We start from the raw sequence: 14,991 nt of genomic DNA, 5'->3' as shown, positions 1-14,991 counted from the left end.
AGCCCACATGATGACTTAGACATATTTCCCTGGCATCCGTGCAGCAGCTGCTTCGTGGCTATGGGCACCCATATCTCTAAGGCTCAAGGTCTAAGGTGACTAGGAGTTGCAAATCCAGGAAAACCCCACAGGGAAGGAAGGGCACTAGAAATTATGATCAGAGCCAGGAGTTAGAAATTTTATTCCTGGAACTTGGTGAAGTCTCTAGGGCAGCAGTACTCAACAGGGGTAAAGAGGTGAGGTGTTAAAGACCCTTTCACATTGGTCACCTAAGATCATCAGAAAACACAGATATTTATATTGTGTTTCACAACAGTAGCAAAAGTTTAGATATGAAGTAGCAATGAAAATAATTTTATGATTTGGGGTCACCACAACATAAGGAACTAACTATATTAAAGGGTCCTAGCAATAGGAAGGTTGAGAACAACTGCTCTATGGTGTCCTGTGTCATGTAGACTGCTCTCTGAACAAAAGTAGTAAGGTTTCAATAGTTACACTCAGTGCCGATAGTCTAGTTATAACCAAAATGTGCCTCTAGGTGGCACCTGAATCTAAACTATATAATTTTAGATTTTTGGAAACTCGGCTATTGTGAGATGTGGACAGGATGGAGGCAGCTCTTCTCTGATGAGAGAAACTGTGACTGCATTTTAATAGTAAGGGAAGATCCCAAGAGACACTAATGTAGAAGGAACTTAAGTTGAGGTTTCCTGACTCTGACATCTTTTTTTTTTTCTTATTTTACATATAGATCCCAGTTCCCTCTCTCTTCCTCCCTTCTCCCCCCTCCCTCCCTCTCTCTACCTCCCTTCCTCCCTCCCTTCTGACCCAACCCCCCCCCACTCCACAGGGAGGGTGATTCCTTCCAGGAGGAATCAACAAAATCTGTTAAGTCTTTTGGGGTAGGGACTAGGCCCTCCCCTCTGCCTCTAGGTTAAGGGAGTATCCCCTCCATGGGAGATGTGCTTTCAAAGTCATTTCGTGCACCAGGGATACATCCTGGTTCCACTGTCAGAGGTCCCTTAGACTGCCCAGGCCTTCTGAGACCCATGTTCAGGGGGGTCTGAGTCGGTCCAATGCTTGTTTCCCAGCTAGACTCTGACATCTTTTATTCAAAGCTCCTTTATTAATATGAGTTCTTCTTGAGTATATGTATCAGTGGGAATAAAGCCAAAAAGTCTGACTCTGATGTTTGTGTGTGATCTCCTGAGCATCAGGATATTTGCTTGTGTATATGTGTGCACTGAGACCTCCTAGGTGAGGGAGGGTGGGCACTGGAAGTGGTGGTCATCACCGAAGACCACTGCTTCATCTTTAGGAAATTTCAAACACTCCCCAAGGCTCCATTGATCTTGGGCATGCACATACATATGTGTGGGTGGAAGGTGCTATGGGCATGTGTAAAGTGCTTACATGAGTGTCACTTTGTGTGCATCATGGAGGGGGAATGTACATGACAGTGGACTGAGCCACTCTTGCTCATTGCTTCCAGGCTGTAGAATCACTTTCTGGTTACACATTTCATCCCATTTGTAATCCTGTGGTTAGAGTCTTTTTCCTTGGCTGGGCACCCAGAGTTCTGAGCTCTCACTTTCCTGTGTGTCTCAACATAGCCAGCATAAGACTTTCTGTATTGCTTGAACATCTGTGCTTGACAACTTGGGCTCTCCCCTTGGTCAGGCACTGAGTATCCAGTCTTTCCTCTCCTACACTTCCTCAGAACCCACCTTCATTAGCCCATCAAACTGGTAGGTCAGGAGACTAGTAGGAGGTCCTTGTTGCAAACAGCGGCTTCAGGAGAAGCATGTTCCAGGATGCAGTCAGGGCATGCCAGTGAAGTCTGTCCATGGCATCATGGATTCTGATCCATGAGCAATTTCAAGCATTGTAGGAACATGACAAACACTACTGCAACACTTGCAATTTTATTGTTAAGAGCAGGGAAGATGGAGAAATTTGTGTGAAGGACAGTCAGGTAAAGAGAGACTGTGCAGGAGAGATGTAGACAAACAGATCAGGTGACAGTCATGTAAAAAGGCAATGCCAGGCTTCACAATGATGTTCAAGCCCTAAATCTTGGAACCCATGACTGTTTCCTCATAATGAAAAATGGCATAGTAGATTGGATTGAGTAAGAGCTATTGATGTGGGAGAATTATATTGGTTTTTTTTAGTGGTTTATACTGAAAAGGGGAGGATGAGGACTCTCCAGTGAACTCTGCAGATGAAGGTTTGCTACACCAACAACTTGGTTTTCTGCCATTGGATCCCATTTCAAACTTCTGAGATCCAGAGCTGTAAGATAAAAAGCCTATATCATTTTAGACAACCAAGGTTGTAACAGTTGATCATTGGTGTTAGGAAGAAGTCATGTAGGGAAAAATAAGATGACAGAAATGTAAGAGGCAAGGAGAAGAGGCTGGAGGACAGAGGAGATAAGGCATCAGATGTGGGTAGCAGGGCACAGAAAGTCAAATAGGAAATCTCAGGGAAGGAAGGAATGGGGCAGGGACAGTCAGGAGGACACGAAGCATGGGAGCAAACAGGAATGAAGAAAGATGAGCAGATAGAAAGCTACATGATGACAGGAACAGATGGCATGAAGCTAGAATGTCAGGCAGCGTCCTCTACTGTCCTTGCCCTACCTGAATCAGTGGATCTTCTTGAGATGCAGGTGGATCCCATTCTTGGATTTCAACACAAGTCGTAGAATGGGGATGGGGACCCTGGTGGGATCAGGCAGGAGCTCAAAGCGGAGCAGGGTCAAGGCCACTACCACCTTCAGCTCATTCATAGCAAACTGTTTCCCAATGCAGTTTCTGGGTCAGAAAGAGACAATAAGCCTCAATAACTTTTGACCTGAGCAGCGAATGGTCCCCCAAATAGACCAGAACTACATCCAGTGCCTACCTCCACAGGTGTAGCCTACTCTCTGCCATCACAAACCACACCCACTTCTTTCTCAGGCCTTGGTCTCCTGACTTTTAATTTAGCTTTTACATTTATCAAGGTTACTTTGGCCCTAGTTATTTTAGAATTATGAAATCTTTTAGGCAAGTATTGTAATGATTCGTGGTCAAAGTTGTGAATTATTTAAGAAGTTAATCATTGCTTACTTTACTCTAGCCAGGGAGATCTAGGACATGGGTCCAAAGAACGGAGTTAGATAGGAAAGTTCCTACAGGGACAATGTAGAGAATCCTCAATTGCTGTCCCTTCTGTCTCCTACTTTGGGTACCTCTACATCCTTTATCATCATCTGTATTCTTCTAACTATACATCAGAAATATCCCTTGTTCCTCCTCCAGTTTTCTTTCCTGACTTCTCTAGTTTTCCTGACTCTCTCGTCAATGACCCTCTGTACCTCCATCGTGAGGGGCTGTATTCAGATCTACCTGCTGCCATACCCTCTACTGGCTGCTGCCCTCACCAATTTCCTACCCATCTGACTTTCTACTTCAGATCAAGTTGTTGATGTGTTTGAGAATGTCTCCTCCCTCTCAAGCTACATATTCCCAATGCTTAGGCCAATGTGTAGCTGGCTGTCATTTCTTTGCTGACTGCCCCTGTCCTTCAGGAGCACCCAAGGCATTTCAGTGCTATATTCAAGGTCATGCCACAGTCAGGGCATAGGATGATGTCAGGAACATGGAACATTCAGCAAACTACTCAGTGAAAGAATGGAGGGAGAATATATTTTGACCACGGATATGTTTGTCTTTGGGAATACAGTTTTGAGTTGGAGGCTGAGATAGGAGAGCATTATTCATGCCCATATTTTTGTCTAGCATAGCACCTGACACACAGTAGTGCCTTAATAATTTTTTCACACTTAAAATAATGATTTTTTTTACTTGGCTCTAAAATTTAATTCATTTGAATTCAAAGAATGAAAAAATGGAATGGAAACAATACAACTAGAACAAGCTGGGCGACTTCCTGATCTAATACACGTCAATTAGAGAGGCCTCCAATGGGCCTTTCCCAAGGTTCCCATTAAGGACTTAAAAAAGTGAATTCATGCTTGCAAATCATGCCAGCCTGACCTAAAGGTGCTACCTCTGCAGCCCCCAGGAGTTAATTCCTAAGGGTTAGGGCCAAATATAATTTGGCAAACTGATGTTATACATTTTGCTCCTTTTGGGAACCTCAAATATGTCTTTGTTACCATAGATACCTATTCAAGGGCCTGTTGGGCAATAACCCATACAGCTGAAAAGGCCAAACATGCTCAGCATCACCTCCTCCAATGCTTTGCTTCCCTGGACCTGCCAAATCATATTAAGACAGACAATGGCCCCTGCTTTATGAGTCAAAATCCCTTCAAAATTGGGATATTACACACAATACTGGTATCCCATATAACCCACAAGGACGAGTTATAATAGAGAGACATGATCAAATCCTTAAGGACCAGCTATTAAAACAAAAAGAGGAATAGATAGCCCCCATATACAATTATATAGAGCCCTCCTCACATTAAGCATTTTAAATTTTTCAAAAGGAGAACATCACCAAGGTTCCAAAAACATTGCGGCACACTGAATGTTATGCCTTATATATTGGTCAAATGGAAAGCCCCCCAGCCTTACAATGAAGGATACCTGACCCACTTCTAACAACGGGGAGAGGGTTCAGATGCATCTTCCCCATTATCCATATGACAACTGGCCCGTAATCTTAAGTTAATGCCTGGGTCCACCTCCTCATTGGTGCCACATAATCACAAATTAAAAAAAAACTTATGATCAAAGCAAGGTGTGGTGGCCTGTACTTGAATCTCAGAATTGGAACATTGGGATAGAGGGATTATGAGCTCCAGGCAAACCTGAGACTGTCTCAGAAATTGCCAGCAGCAGCAAAGTTCATTCCAACTTTAGCTGAGTTTCCCAGTACTCTCCTGTGATCTAGTGTCAGTGTCCTGATTTGCAGTGAGAGGAGGTGGGAACATTCAATCGTGAAGTTCACCAAAGCCTAGACAGGCTGTGTCTGGAAGAACAACTGGCTTAAAGCCTGGTCTGTGAAAGCTGATTTGCCCCTGAGGAGTTCATAAAGTATAGGCTCAGAAAAAGCCACTTCTGCCCCGTCTTTTAAAGCTAACTGTGAGTAAGGTCCCACAGAAGCTGTTTAGAAGCATTGGAAAGTCTTCATCTGTTTCAGTAGCTATTTCAATAGTGTTTTATATTTCATTCACCAGGAACCTTAGTAATTACTATATGCTACATATAAAACAGAGGGTTTTCTCAAAAACAGTTTCTTCTCATCCTCTTTAATGCTTTTAATCTGAAGTCAGGCTACACAGCCTCTAAGTATAACTTAAAGGAAGGTGTATTTTCTCTTAAGGTCTGACCATCACACATTTGCTAGAGGGATGTAATCATCAGCACTGATTCTTCGTTGTGTTGAGAGAGACTGCACAGGAGGAGTCCATGCAGGTTGACATAAAGCTTTCTTCAAATGACCCACAGGAAGACTTTAAGTATCTTGCTGGACAGTTGTCCATGGCAGACACTCAAGCAAACTTATCATATGCCACAATGATTCTATAATTAGAGAACTACCCAGGAAGTATGAAGGCTTGGATGAGGAGTGGAAAAAGGCAGGCCACTTAAGACTATTAAAACTTGAAAAGCTGAATGCCTGAGGTTAAATTCATATGAAAAAAAAAATCAACTTAAAGTCTTGCCCCTAAAGCAGGGGAAATGTCAGAACACAGGCAAGTGGGTGGCATCCACTGACATAGAAACTTGACTGGCCAATGGGAAGAGCAATGAGTCAATGTCTTCATAATGCCTTCTGAAATGCTACCCTCCCTTTGTGCACAGACACATCCCCTAGAAGTTTCCCTCCATATCCACCAATAGGATATACCTGTAGATGTCAGGCATGTAGGAGGTTAAAAACATGAAGGCATGCTCAAAGGTTCCCCACAGTGTACTCTATCAACACACACACACTATGTCTGACCTTGCTCCACCAGAGAAGGGCAGGAATGAGTGGCTGTGTCGGGGAGAATCTGCTGCAAACCTGGAAGGGTCAAACTCCTGCAGGGAGACAGCACTTCAGTCAGGACAGGGAGGGGTTAAACCCCTGCTCTCAACCAACCAGGGGACAAGATGCCTATAGGTGGGCACAGCAGGGAGTATTGGTCTGGAAGAATCTTCCCCTGCCCTGCTGTGGGGCCTCCTACCTCTGGGTTTGGCCACACCTTCGGGTTGTGGTGGAGTGCATAAATGGAGAGTGTGACTGAGATACCTGTGGGGCAGATAGGAATAGGAGAGAAGATGGGTTATACCCAGGGTGCAAATCCTTGGTTCCTGAGACAGCAGGGGACATGCTTGCACAAAAGGTCTGGATACCACAGGTCATCACTTTCAGTGGATGTGGGTGACTTGGAAATGGACTTGAGGCACAAACAAAGAGTATAAAAAAATGGAGTTAAAGAAAGAGAACAAGAAAGATATGAACCTGAGTTTTGGGGGTGAATCAACTTAGAACTTAAGTTTGATGAAGGATTTCTACTAAAGATGTACAATAATTTAGTCCCCATCATAACACCCCAGTTATTTTAGTCTGTTTTTTCAGGTGAGTTAATGATGTTTCAGACAGGAGTTATATATCATTCCCAAAGTAGTAAGGGGCACAAGTAGAATTTTGACAGAATGAGGTGTGAGACAAAAGATGATATCCTGACTATGCAGGAGTCTAGTGTCTGCTCATCAGTTCATCTCTACTATCAACCTGATGCTTCTCAGAGACTGGATCATATATGATCCGTGTCATGGGATTGATGATCTCCTTCGTTTGCTTTGACCAAGAAAAAAAAAACCCTTTTTCTTACCTCTGTCTGAACCTTTATCTATTGTTTTCCTCCAATTAAATAGATAAAATCATAATATGAAATTCAAGGGTTTGTGAATTTTTAAGGTTTGAGTCACAGTATGTATATGTATGTGTGTGTGTTTTTGTTCTGTACATTTATAAATGTAAAACTATCAGTGAAACTAGCTTGAAAAAAACCCTGTTCAATATTTTGTTTAGAAATCAGGGCTGCTAGTTGGCCACCAGGTCATTGTCTCTACATATGATGACATAAGTAAGTTGTGTCTTCAGCAATACGATCTTACCATCAGGTTATAGAGTAAACAATAGCCTTGGCCAGAGTCTGCAGTCACATTGTATTTACTGATTTGTATATAATAGTAATTCTTTATAAATAAAGTTTCTACAAATTATATCAACTATAGAGGATGCTAGAAAGATGTGACAGTTGGGATGGAGAGACAGATAAATAGGTGAAGTGCTTGCTGTACAAGCATGGGAACCTATGTTTGATTTGCAGAACCCATAAAATAGCTGTGTGTAGTGGCACATATTTGTAATTGCACTGCTAGTGAGTTTGGGGCAGGTACCTACTAGACATCCACCCTAGCCTAAAAGGTGAGTGACAGATCAGTGAGAGACCTCCTGAACTATAAAATGTCAAGGTAGGTAGTACCTGAGGAATGAAACTAACCTTTGACCTTTGGCTTACCCTTACATGTGCAAACATACACCTGTTTTCCCAGACTAACATGAAAAAACACACATGACACCTTGAGAACACATGAAGGATAAATCTGGCTATGAATTACATAGAGATGGCAACTAGAATTGTGTCTAGAATATAAGAATGCATCATGACCAGGACATAGATTCAAAATGAGTGTTACCCAATCAACAAGAGATACTTATAAACATTCATGCAAAGCAGCAGAATTGGAGATCAGTTAACTTTGTAAGAGGTCATTTAAGCTTATATCCACATTAAAAATGTACTTTGTGAAGGAGAATTTACTTACTGAAAAATAAATGGGCACCCACAGAGATTCAGGAATGTTGAGGCACACAGACTTCAGATCCTCCCTTATCTCTGGAATGAGTTTAAGTGAAAGGGCCTGGGAAACTCATACCTTTGGGTAGCGAGCGCCCATCAGGGAAGGTGACAGGTGTGCTGAGCTCTCTGACAATGCCTGGGACAGGTGGGTATAGCCTCAGGGCCTCCTTGATGCACATGGTGGTATAGGGCATTTGGTCCAGGTGATCCCTGAAACAAGGTTCCATCCTGAAGGTCAAGTAGACTGGGGACTGGGGCTCCTCCACACCCAAATCAAGGGTTCTTCTACCTCTTGAACTCTTACCAGGTAATGGAGGACCCATCTCCCAGGAGGCTCTGAACTTCCTCCCTGCATCTCTTCTGGTGTTCAGGGTGAGTGGCCAGAGCATAGAAGATCCAGGAGACTCCACTGGCTGTGGTGTCATGGCCCTCGAACATGAATGTGTCCACCTCAGCACGTATGTCCTTGTCAGACAAGCTATCCCCATTCTCCATCTGAGGGAGGCAACAGGCATCATCAGAGCTGTGTGCTCTTAGGCAGATTCTCTGTGATACATAAGGCTCTGTGACACACTCACCCTGGCAAACAAGAGGATGTCCAGAAAATCCAAACGTCTCTTCTTCTTGACCTTCTCCAGCTCTCCTTCGTTCTGCAGCTGATCCTTTCTCAGCTTGATCACTCCATCTGTTCCAGAACAGCAGTTATCACAGAGACCTGAGAGCTACAGTAACATCATATAGCTCCACAAGACTCCTTGCTTAAAGCTATGTGCTATATATAGCTCAGTAACTAAAGAGTGGTCAGGGTTAGAAGACCAGTACCATCTAATGCAGGTCAGATCTCCTTTCTGGACCATGGGCCAAGGAAGTTCTGCTTGAACTGTTGGATTAGATCTCACTAAACATTACCAATATGATGACACCCACATAACATCTGGCATTCTGACATCCCAACTTAAATATTTGCAGTGTTACAGTATGTACATGTGTGTGACCCAGATACTATAGGGGCACTGAAGGGTCTACATCTGCCTCAGAATTCGTCAACAGCAAGCCCCTTTTAGGTAATCCTGGGAAATGAGGTACAGACAGAACCTGTGTGATCATGGGCGAGTTGACAGGCACGGTTGGCCATGCGGCCATTGGAAGACAGATTGTACATGGTGTCATTCTGATGAAAGATGTTCCTCACACGGGAATAGAATAGGTTGTTCAGGTCTCCAATGGCCTGGATGTAGGTGTTGTAATTTCTGAGGAAGAAGACATACAATAGGTTAACTGTGAAGATATCTGACTAGGAGATAGATGGACACTGGAGCGAGATTTTCTTTATGGTAGAGACAGAGAACATTGAGGCACAACATTAATTTTGTCCTATAGCCCTGGTAATTTTCAAGATTGCAGAAGGTAGCATTAATATCTAGACATCCACCTCAGCTAGGAATCAGTAATCTGTGATTGGAGCAGGGCTGGATTTTGTCAGAGACTGACCTGGGTCTGGGGTCATATTCCAGAATTTTTTTTGTGAATGCAATTATCCAAGTTGCCCTACCACAGTGTCAGATGAGGCTATACCAGTTGGTAAGACCAAAGCCCTGAAGTTCAAGGGTTGTCACTCACCCATCCACCTGGACGCTACCCTTGTGGTTGAAGGCACATTTCATGACAGTGTCTAGGGTCATCAGGGAGATGTGCTGAAAGATCTCTATAGAGGAGTCCTGACTAGTCAGCTTTTCCCATTTGTCCTGCAGAGGGAGGGAAACATTGTCTGAATTTCCATAAGAGACTGTGTTCAATAGACTGGATTCTTTCCATATATTTCCAGTTACCCTGCTGTAAGTCCTCCAATTTAGATAACATGTTCTACAGATTGCAAAAAACAATTTGCAAAAAGATACCTATATTCTTGCAAATTATTTTTAACATTAAATGTAGAAACACATATGATGGGAAACATCATTCTGTAAATATGTTTCTCATATTGGTTAATGAATAAAGCACTGTTGGCCAAAAGGAAAGCAAGATAGGTGGGACTAGGAGACTAAGAGGAGAGAGGAAGTAGTAGGGAGATCCAGGATGGAGGACAGAGAGAGAAGAATGCCAGCCCCCCCTCTCTGGTAAGATGAGACCACGTGGAAATACTTAGATGAATTGAAATGGGTTAATATTTAAAACAGAGCTAGCTGATAAGAAACAAGTAACTGGTCAACAGCTTTATATCTAATACAGTGTCTCTTGTGTAACTGTTTTTGGGGCAAAGAAGGCGATACATCAGTGTTTGCAGGGCTGAGCCCAACCTGAGACAATGGTAGGACTTCCATGTATCAATCATAAGAAGGCCCAAGTAGCCACTATGGGCATTTCTGACAGGGTCACCAGTGAGTTTAATTACCATGTGTTCATTAAAGATTGCTGAGAACAATTGGATCTGTATCCAGAGTCCTGTTGTATGTTTGTGGTATGGCAGGGTTGGCTATGACAATGTGGATATGGTACTCTATTCCCTGCAAACTCACTCAAGTCCATGCAGAAGCTCTGAGACTGAAGGGAAACTCTGATTCAGCATCATCCTGGGAAATCTCTAAGTTGAGGATATGAAGAGGAAATTGGAATCTCTATCTACCATGATGCACTTTGCCTTGGACAATGGTCAAGTATGGTCATATCCTGGTACCTGGACTATTTCTGTTTCATCTCTGTTTGAAGAACCTATGTTCACAGTAGAATACACATGGGGAGCCTGTTGGTGTACACTCTATGAGTAGGCAAAGAGTGATATAGAGGGAGAGAAAGAAGAAAGAGAGGAATATGAGCAGTAAGAGTAGAAGGAAGATGATGAAGATGCTGTGGCTGTAGTAGCAGTTTCAGACCCAGAACCTGATGTAGCAAGGACAGCAGAGCTGAGGAGAACAGAGGAGAAGAAAGTTAGATGAACTCACCAGCATCAGATGGACAGAGTCGGCCATGGTTTTTACATAGGGCTTCAGAATGTCATAGTGGAAGGCTGGGGTTAGCATCCTCCGGTGCTGGAACCATGGCTGTCCATTCAGCAAGAGCAAACCATAGCCTGGGCCAGAGATGTGTGTGTATGTGTGAGATGGACCAGAGAGACAGTTAGATAATCTTAGGGAGTGGTGTGAAGTGGAGCTGAGTATGACAACTCTGAAAAATGGTGCCATTCAGAACATGAATTGCCTACCTGATGGGACTGGCATACATTCTGTGATTATGACAACTCTGAGATAAAAATTCCCAAAGAGTCAAGGGGGGGGGGTAGACCAACTAGGAACATATACAATACTTGGATGTGATTATTTGGGAAAGGGCAGCATCAGAAGTAGAGCTTCTAGTCCTTTAGGGGAGGGGGGGCTAGCTCAAGACAGTGGTGGACTGTCACACTTTGTTCTCTGTGGAAGAGAGTCACAGAACTGACAAAACCAAATTGGGACTAGACCACAATTCAAATTTACACATACCAATCCAAGGAGCCAGCAATCTATAGGCACCATTAGCTTTTGGATCTGAAACAGAAACAAGAAATGGGAGAAATAAGGCAGCTGTGGTTGAAGTCAAGCATTCTAATGGCTGTTTGTTGGCAAAATGTCCTATGTCACTGTCCATTTCCTTATATTTCTTTCTAGCTTTATCCAAACTGTTAGGCTTAGGAAGGCAGGATTCATGTACCAGTAGCTGGACTCTCCCGAGGCTAGATGATGATTTGGTGAAGAACAACAGTCCATGTGTTCAAAGTCAAAGAACAGGACAATTGTGAAAAAGATGTGTGTGTGTGTGTGTGTGTGTGTGTGTGTGTGTGTGTGTGTATTACAGTGGATCATGGCTTAGTTATGCTATGAATCCAGGCAGGAAACAATTAGAGATTTCAAATTTAATCTAATATGTGTCTGACTTGTGTTTTTCAGACCTAGGACACTTACAGGAATGTTTCATCTTAATTTGATTAAAAAACAAAGATAACAAAGTTTGGCTAAGGGGTTTGAAATTTTAATACTGAGTGCTGTAGGCCATGTTCTGGGTTGTTGCTCAGCAGAATGGTAGCTAGAGTGTATAGAGCAATGGCTGAGTGGCACACTCATGGATTTGACAGCTTAGAGCTAATTACAATGAGGAAGGCACAACTCTCTTCACAATGATATGCTCTTACCCGATCGTCCCAGAATCACCTTCATGTAGTCAGGGTCATAGACAGTAAAGTAAGCTTTGCTCCCCCAGAACCAGCGAGGAAAGGCACTTGGGAAGTTCTCTACACACTTCATAATCTGCTCTATCTCCTGGGCACTTTGGAACTGCTGCCAAGGGAAAGATAAAGCAGTGGGACCCTAGTTTAGTTTTCTGCACTGGAGGAAAGAGCAGAAGAAGCAAATCAACATGGTTCTACAGTTTTCAGAAGCATCCCAGACTTTGGGGCAGTTTGATGGACTATCTGTGCTATCACTCAGAGCTTTGCTACACCAGGGCCTGGTCCTGAGCTGGATTTGACAGTGCTGTTGGGTGGATCCTCGGCTGTACACATAAGCATCACATCCCCATGCATCTCCTTCTAAGAGCACAATCCTGTTGAATGCCTCTCCATGTATCCACCCAATTGGTTATGGGCCTTATTTCCTGAGGTGTAAGCAGAAGGAGTAAATACTCTATCTCTCCAATATGCAGGCTGCTACACCATCTTCTTCCTGGGAGATCTCAGAATCTGTGCCTTGATGGGAAATGCCATTATGTATATATGTTTCTCATACTGGTTAATGAATAAAGCACTGTTGGCCAATAGGAAAACAAGATAGGCGGGACTAGGAGACAAGGAGGAAAGAGGAAGGAGTAAGGAGGAGTCAAGATGGAGAGTCTGGAGAGAGCAGGACGGCAGCCAGCTCTCCGGTAAGAGAGACCACGTGGAAATATTAGATTAACAGAAATGGGTTAATAATTAAAGACAGAGCTAGCTGATAAGAAACTAGTACCTGGCCAACAGCATTATATCAAATACAGAGTCTCTGTGTGTTAATTGGGGCTGGTGCGGTGGCAGAACAAGACCAGTGGCCGGAGGAAAAACCTTACTCCTTACAGTGCCTGGCTCTTGAACTGAGCACTGTGGTACAGTGAGGTGATGGTATGCTTGAATCAAAGTAGCTTTCAGTGCAGGTTGTGTGGAAAGAGAATGGAGAGCTAAACGGACCATGAGTAAATTCTAGCATCAGTGATCTCATGTAAGGACACTACACAGCCTTTTCCCTTTATGTGCTCTGACTTAAGGATTTCGGTTGTTATTCACCCATAGTGAAAATTCTCCTGGGGGGATTTTCTGGGGCAGCTATACAGTCATCCCAGCAATGTGAACTTCCTGTGTCTGACAGCTTCTGAGATATGTGCCACTGACACACCAAGAAGCCCATGAGGCAAAGTTTCCATCTCACTCATGTCTGTTTCCCAGACAATTTCTGAGCTTGGGAGAGACTATCCATGAGCTACTATGCAGGGAACCATCTGGAAGCTGTTTGAGACCACCAGAGGCGATTGAAGGTGCTCAGCCTCAAGAGGAGGAGACTAGGTAACCTCAACCATGGCCTTCCAAGTGCAGGTCTATCATCAGTACAGAGCAGAGCAACAGCCAGGCAGGTTGAGCCATCCTAATATTGGAGAGTGTCTCAGTCTGAGCTGTGTGTCTCATGAAGTACTTGGATTTCATGTACAGTGGGCTGTATCCTGTGATTTGATGGTCAGTCTCTGAGATCCCCCCACCCTCCCTGCTCTCTCACAACTCTTCCCCTTCCTTCATACCTTGTGTCCAAAGAACCAGTGAAAGGGTGGGGATGGGAACTGCTGGAAAGCCTTGAGTAGCCATTGCCTGTGCAGGTAGAGCTGGACCACTTTGAGCAGCAGCAGAAGCAAGCCAAGCACAGAGGCCACTTGTAGGAAGCCAGAGATGCTGCCAGCAAATCTGGGGCTCAGAGCAGAGATACTCATGATGCAGGCACTCGTGAATCACAGACTGCTCAGGAATCCTTTCTACCTCCTGCATAAATCCTGTGAGGACTTCCAACCTAGCTGTGGGAGGGGAAAAGGTTAAGGCAGACAGAGCTTGTTCTCAAAGTGCAGTATGTCAGTTGAAGTGAATGATTTACCTCAAGAGGCAGAGAAATGATTTGTCATCTGACAGTGGCTAAGGGTCAGACCTGTACCACTTTACTCTCTTTGTGTTAGTCTAAAATATTTCTATATTTCCTTTTTTCATTTGCCTTTTAATTATAACTTTTCAATATATGTTTATGGGGTATAGTGTGATATTTTAACATAGGCATACTGCACGTATTTTAAACAGAGTAATTAACGTTTCTTTAAATATTCATCCATTTATTTTTTATTTTTCTTTCTTTCTTTTATTTTTTTAAATCAAGCAATGGCTAGGTGTTGGTGGTGCATGCCTTTAATTCCAGCACTCAGGAGGCAGAGGCAGGAGAATCTGTGAGTTTGAGACCAGCTTGGTCTATAGATCTAGGTCCAGGACAGGCTCCAAAACAATACAGAGAAACCCAGTCTCAAAAAACCAAAAAGAAAGAAAGTAGAAAAAAAAAAGAAAAAGAAAAAGAAAAATCAAGCAATGTTGGGTTCTTTCCACAGTCCTTTGGTAGTATGTTTTATAGTTGTTGGGCACATACACAGCTGTGGATGGTCAGGATGATGATTTCTGCCTAGTTGTATAGTTCTGATGAGTAGAAATAATACTAGGGTATTTTACATTGCTCAGACTGACATATTTTCAGGCATGAAGACAGACTCTTACACAGATAATATCTAACTGTAGATTTCAGAACAAATTCAAAGCAGGCTGCTTGCCCCTGGAGACAAATATCTGGTTTCCCCACCAATGATGACTCATGTTGGAGAGGATGTGGAGAAAGGGGAACACTCCTTCACTGCTAGTGGGAGTGCAAACTCATACAGCCATTTTGGAGATCAGTATGGCGGTTCCTCGGGAAAATGGGAATTAGTTTACCACAGGACCCGTCAATCCCCCTCTTAGGCATATACCCAAAGGATTCACATCCATGCAACAAAGACATCTGTTCAACTATGTTCATAGCAGCACTATTTGTAATAGC

General features: G+C 43.4%; 1 protein-coding gene across 2 annotated transcripts; it reads right to left on the bottom strand.

Annotated features, from left to right (window-relative positions):
- Window positions 1-1,915: 1,915 nt before the first annotated feature.
- On the bottom strand, window positions 1,916-13,870 carry LOC127225173 (cytochrome P450 4A10). 2 transcript variants are annotated; one of them, XM_051188476.1, is made up of 13 exons: window positions 13,670-13,870; window positions 12,042-12,186; window positions 11,356-11,400; window positions 10,819-10,946; window positions 9,500-9,624; window positions 8,975-9,129; window positions 8,458-8,564; window positions 8,184-8,374; window positions 7,956-8,089; window positions 6,194-6,258; window positions 5,971-6,047; window positions 2,649-2,822; window positions 1,916-2,298 (listed from the first exon to the last, which is right to left on the bottom strand). In XM_051188476.1, exons 1-12 carry the CDS (start codon window positions 13,853-13,855, stop codon window positions 2,654-2,656), a joined length of 1,527 nt encoding a protein of 508 aa, XP_051044433.1. In that variant the 5' UTR covers window positions 13,856-13,870; the 3' UTR covers window positions 1,916-2,298; window positions 2,649-2,653. The 2 variants fall into 2 exon arrangements, with proteins under 2 accessions (XP_051044433.1, XP_051044432.1); XM_051188475.1 differs by having other exon boundaries at window positions 12,042-12,190; window positions 13,671-13,870.
- Between the last annotated feature and the right edge of the window lie 1,121 nt (window positions 13,871-14,991).

Source organism: Phodopus roborovskii, unplaced genomic scaffold (assembly GCF_943737965.1).
Source record: "Phodopus roborovskii unplaced genomic scaffold, PHOROB, whole genome shotgun sequence".
Taxonomy (NCBI): Eukaryota; Metazoa; Chordata; class Mammalia; order Rodentia; family Cricetidae; genus Phodopus; species Phodopus roborovskii.
The sequence above is the reverse complement of the archived record's forward strand: the minus strand, read 5'-3'. Positions and strand labels throughout refer to the sequence as shown.

What these genes read in the sequence shown, in the direction of transcription:
- LOC127225173 (XM_051188475.1), bottom strand. Translation starts at nt 13,855, where the DNA reads ATGAGTATCTCTGCTCTGAGCCCCAGATTTGCTGGCAGCATCTCTGGC. An exon ending in AGGTGTGGCCAAACCCAGAG is followed by an intron (nt 6,048 to 6,193) that starts GTAGGAGGCCCC and finishes GTCTCCCTGCAG; the next exon opens with GAGTTTGACCCTTCCAGGTT. An exon ending in CCCTTCTCTGGTGGAGCAAG is followed by an intron (nt 2,823 to 5,970) that starts GTCAGACATAGT and finishes TTTCTGACCCAG; the next exon opens with AAACTGCATTGGGAAACAGT.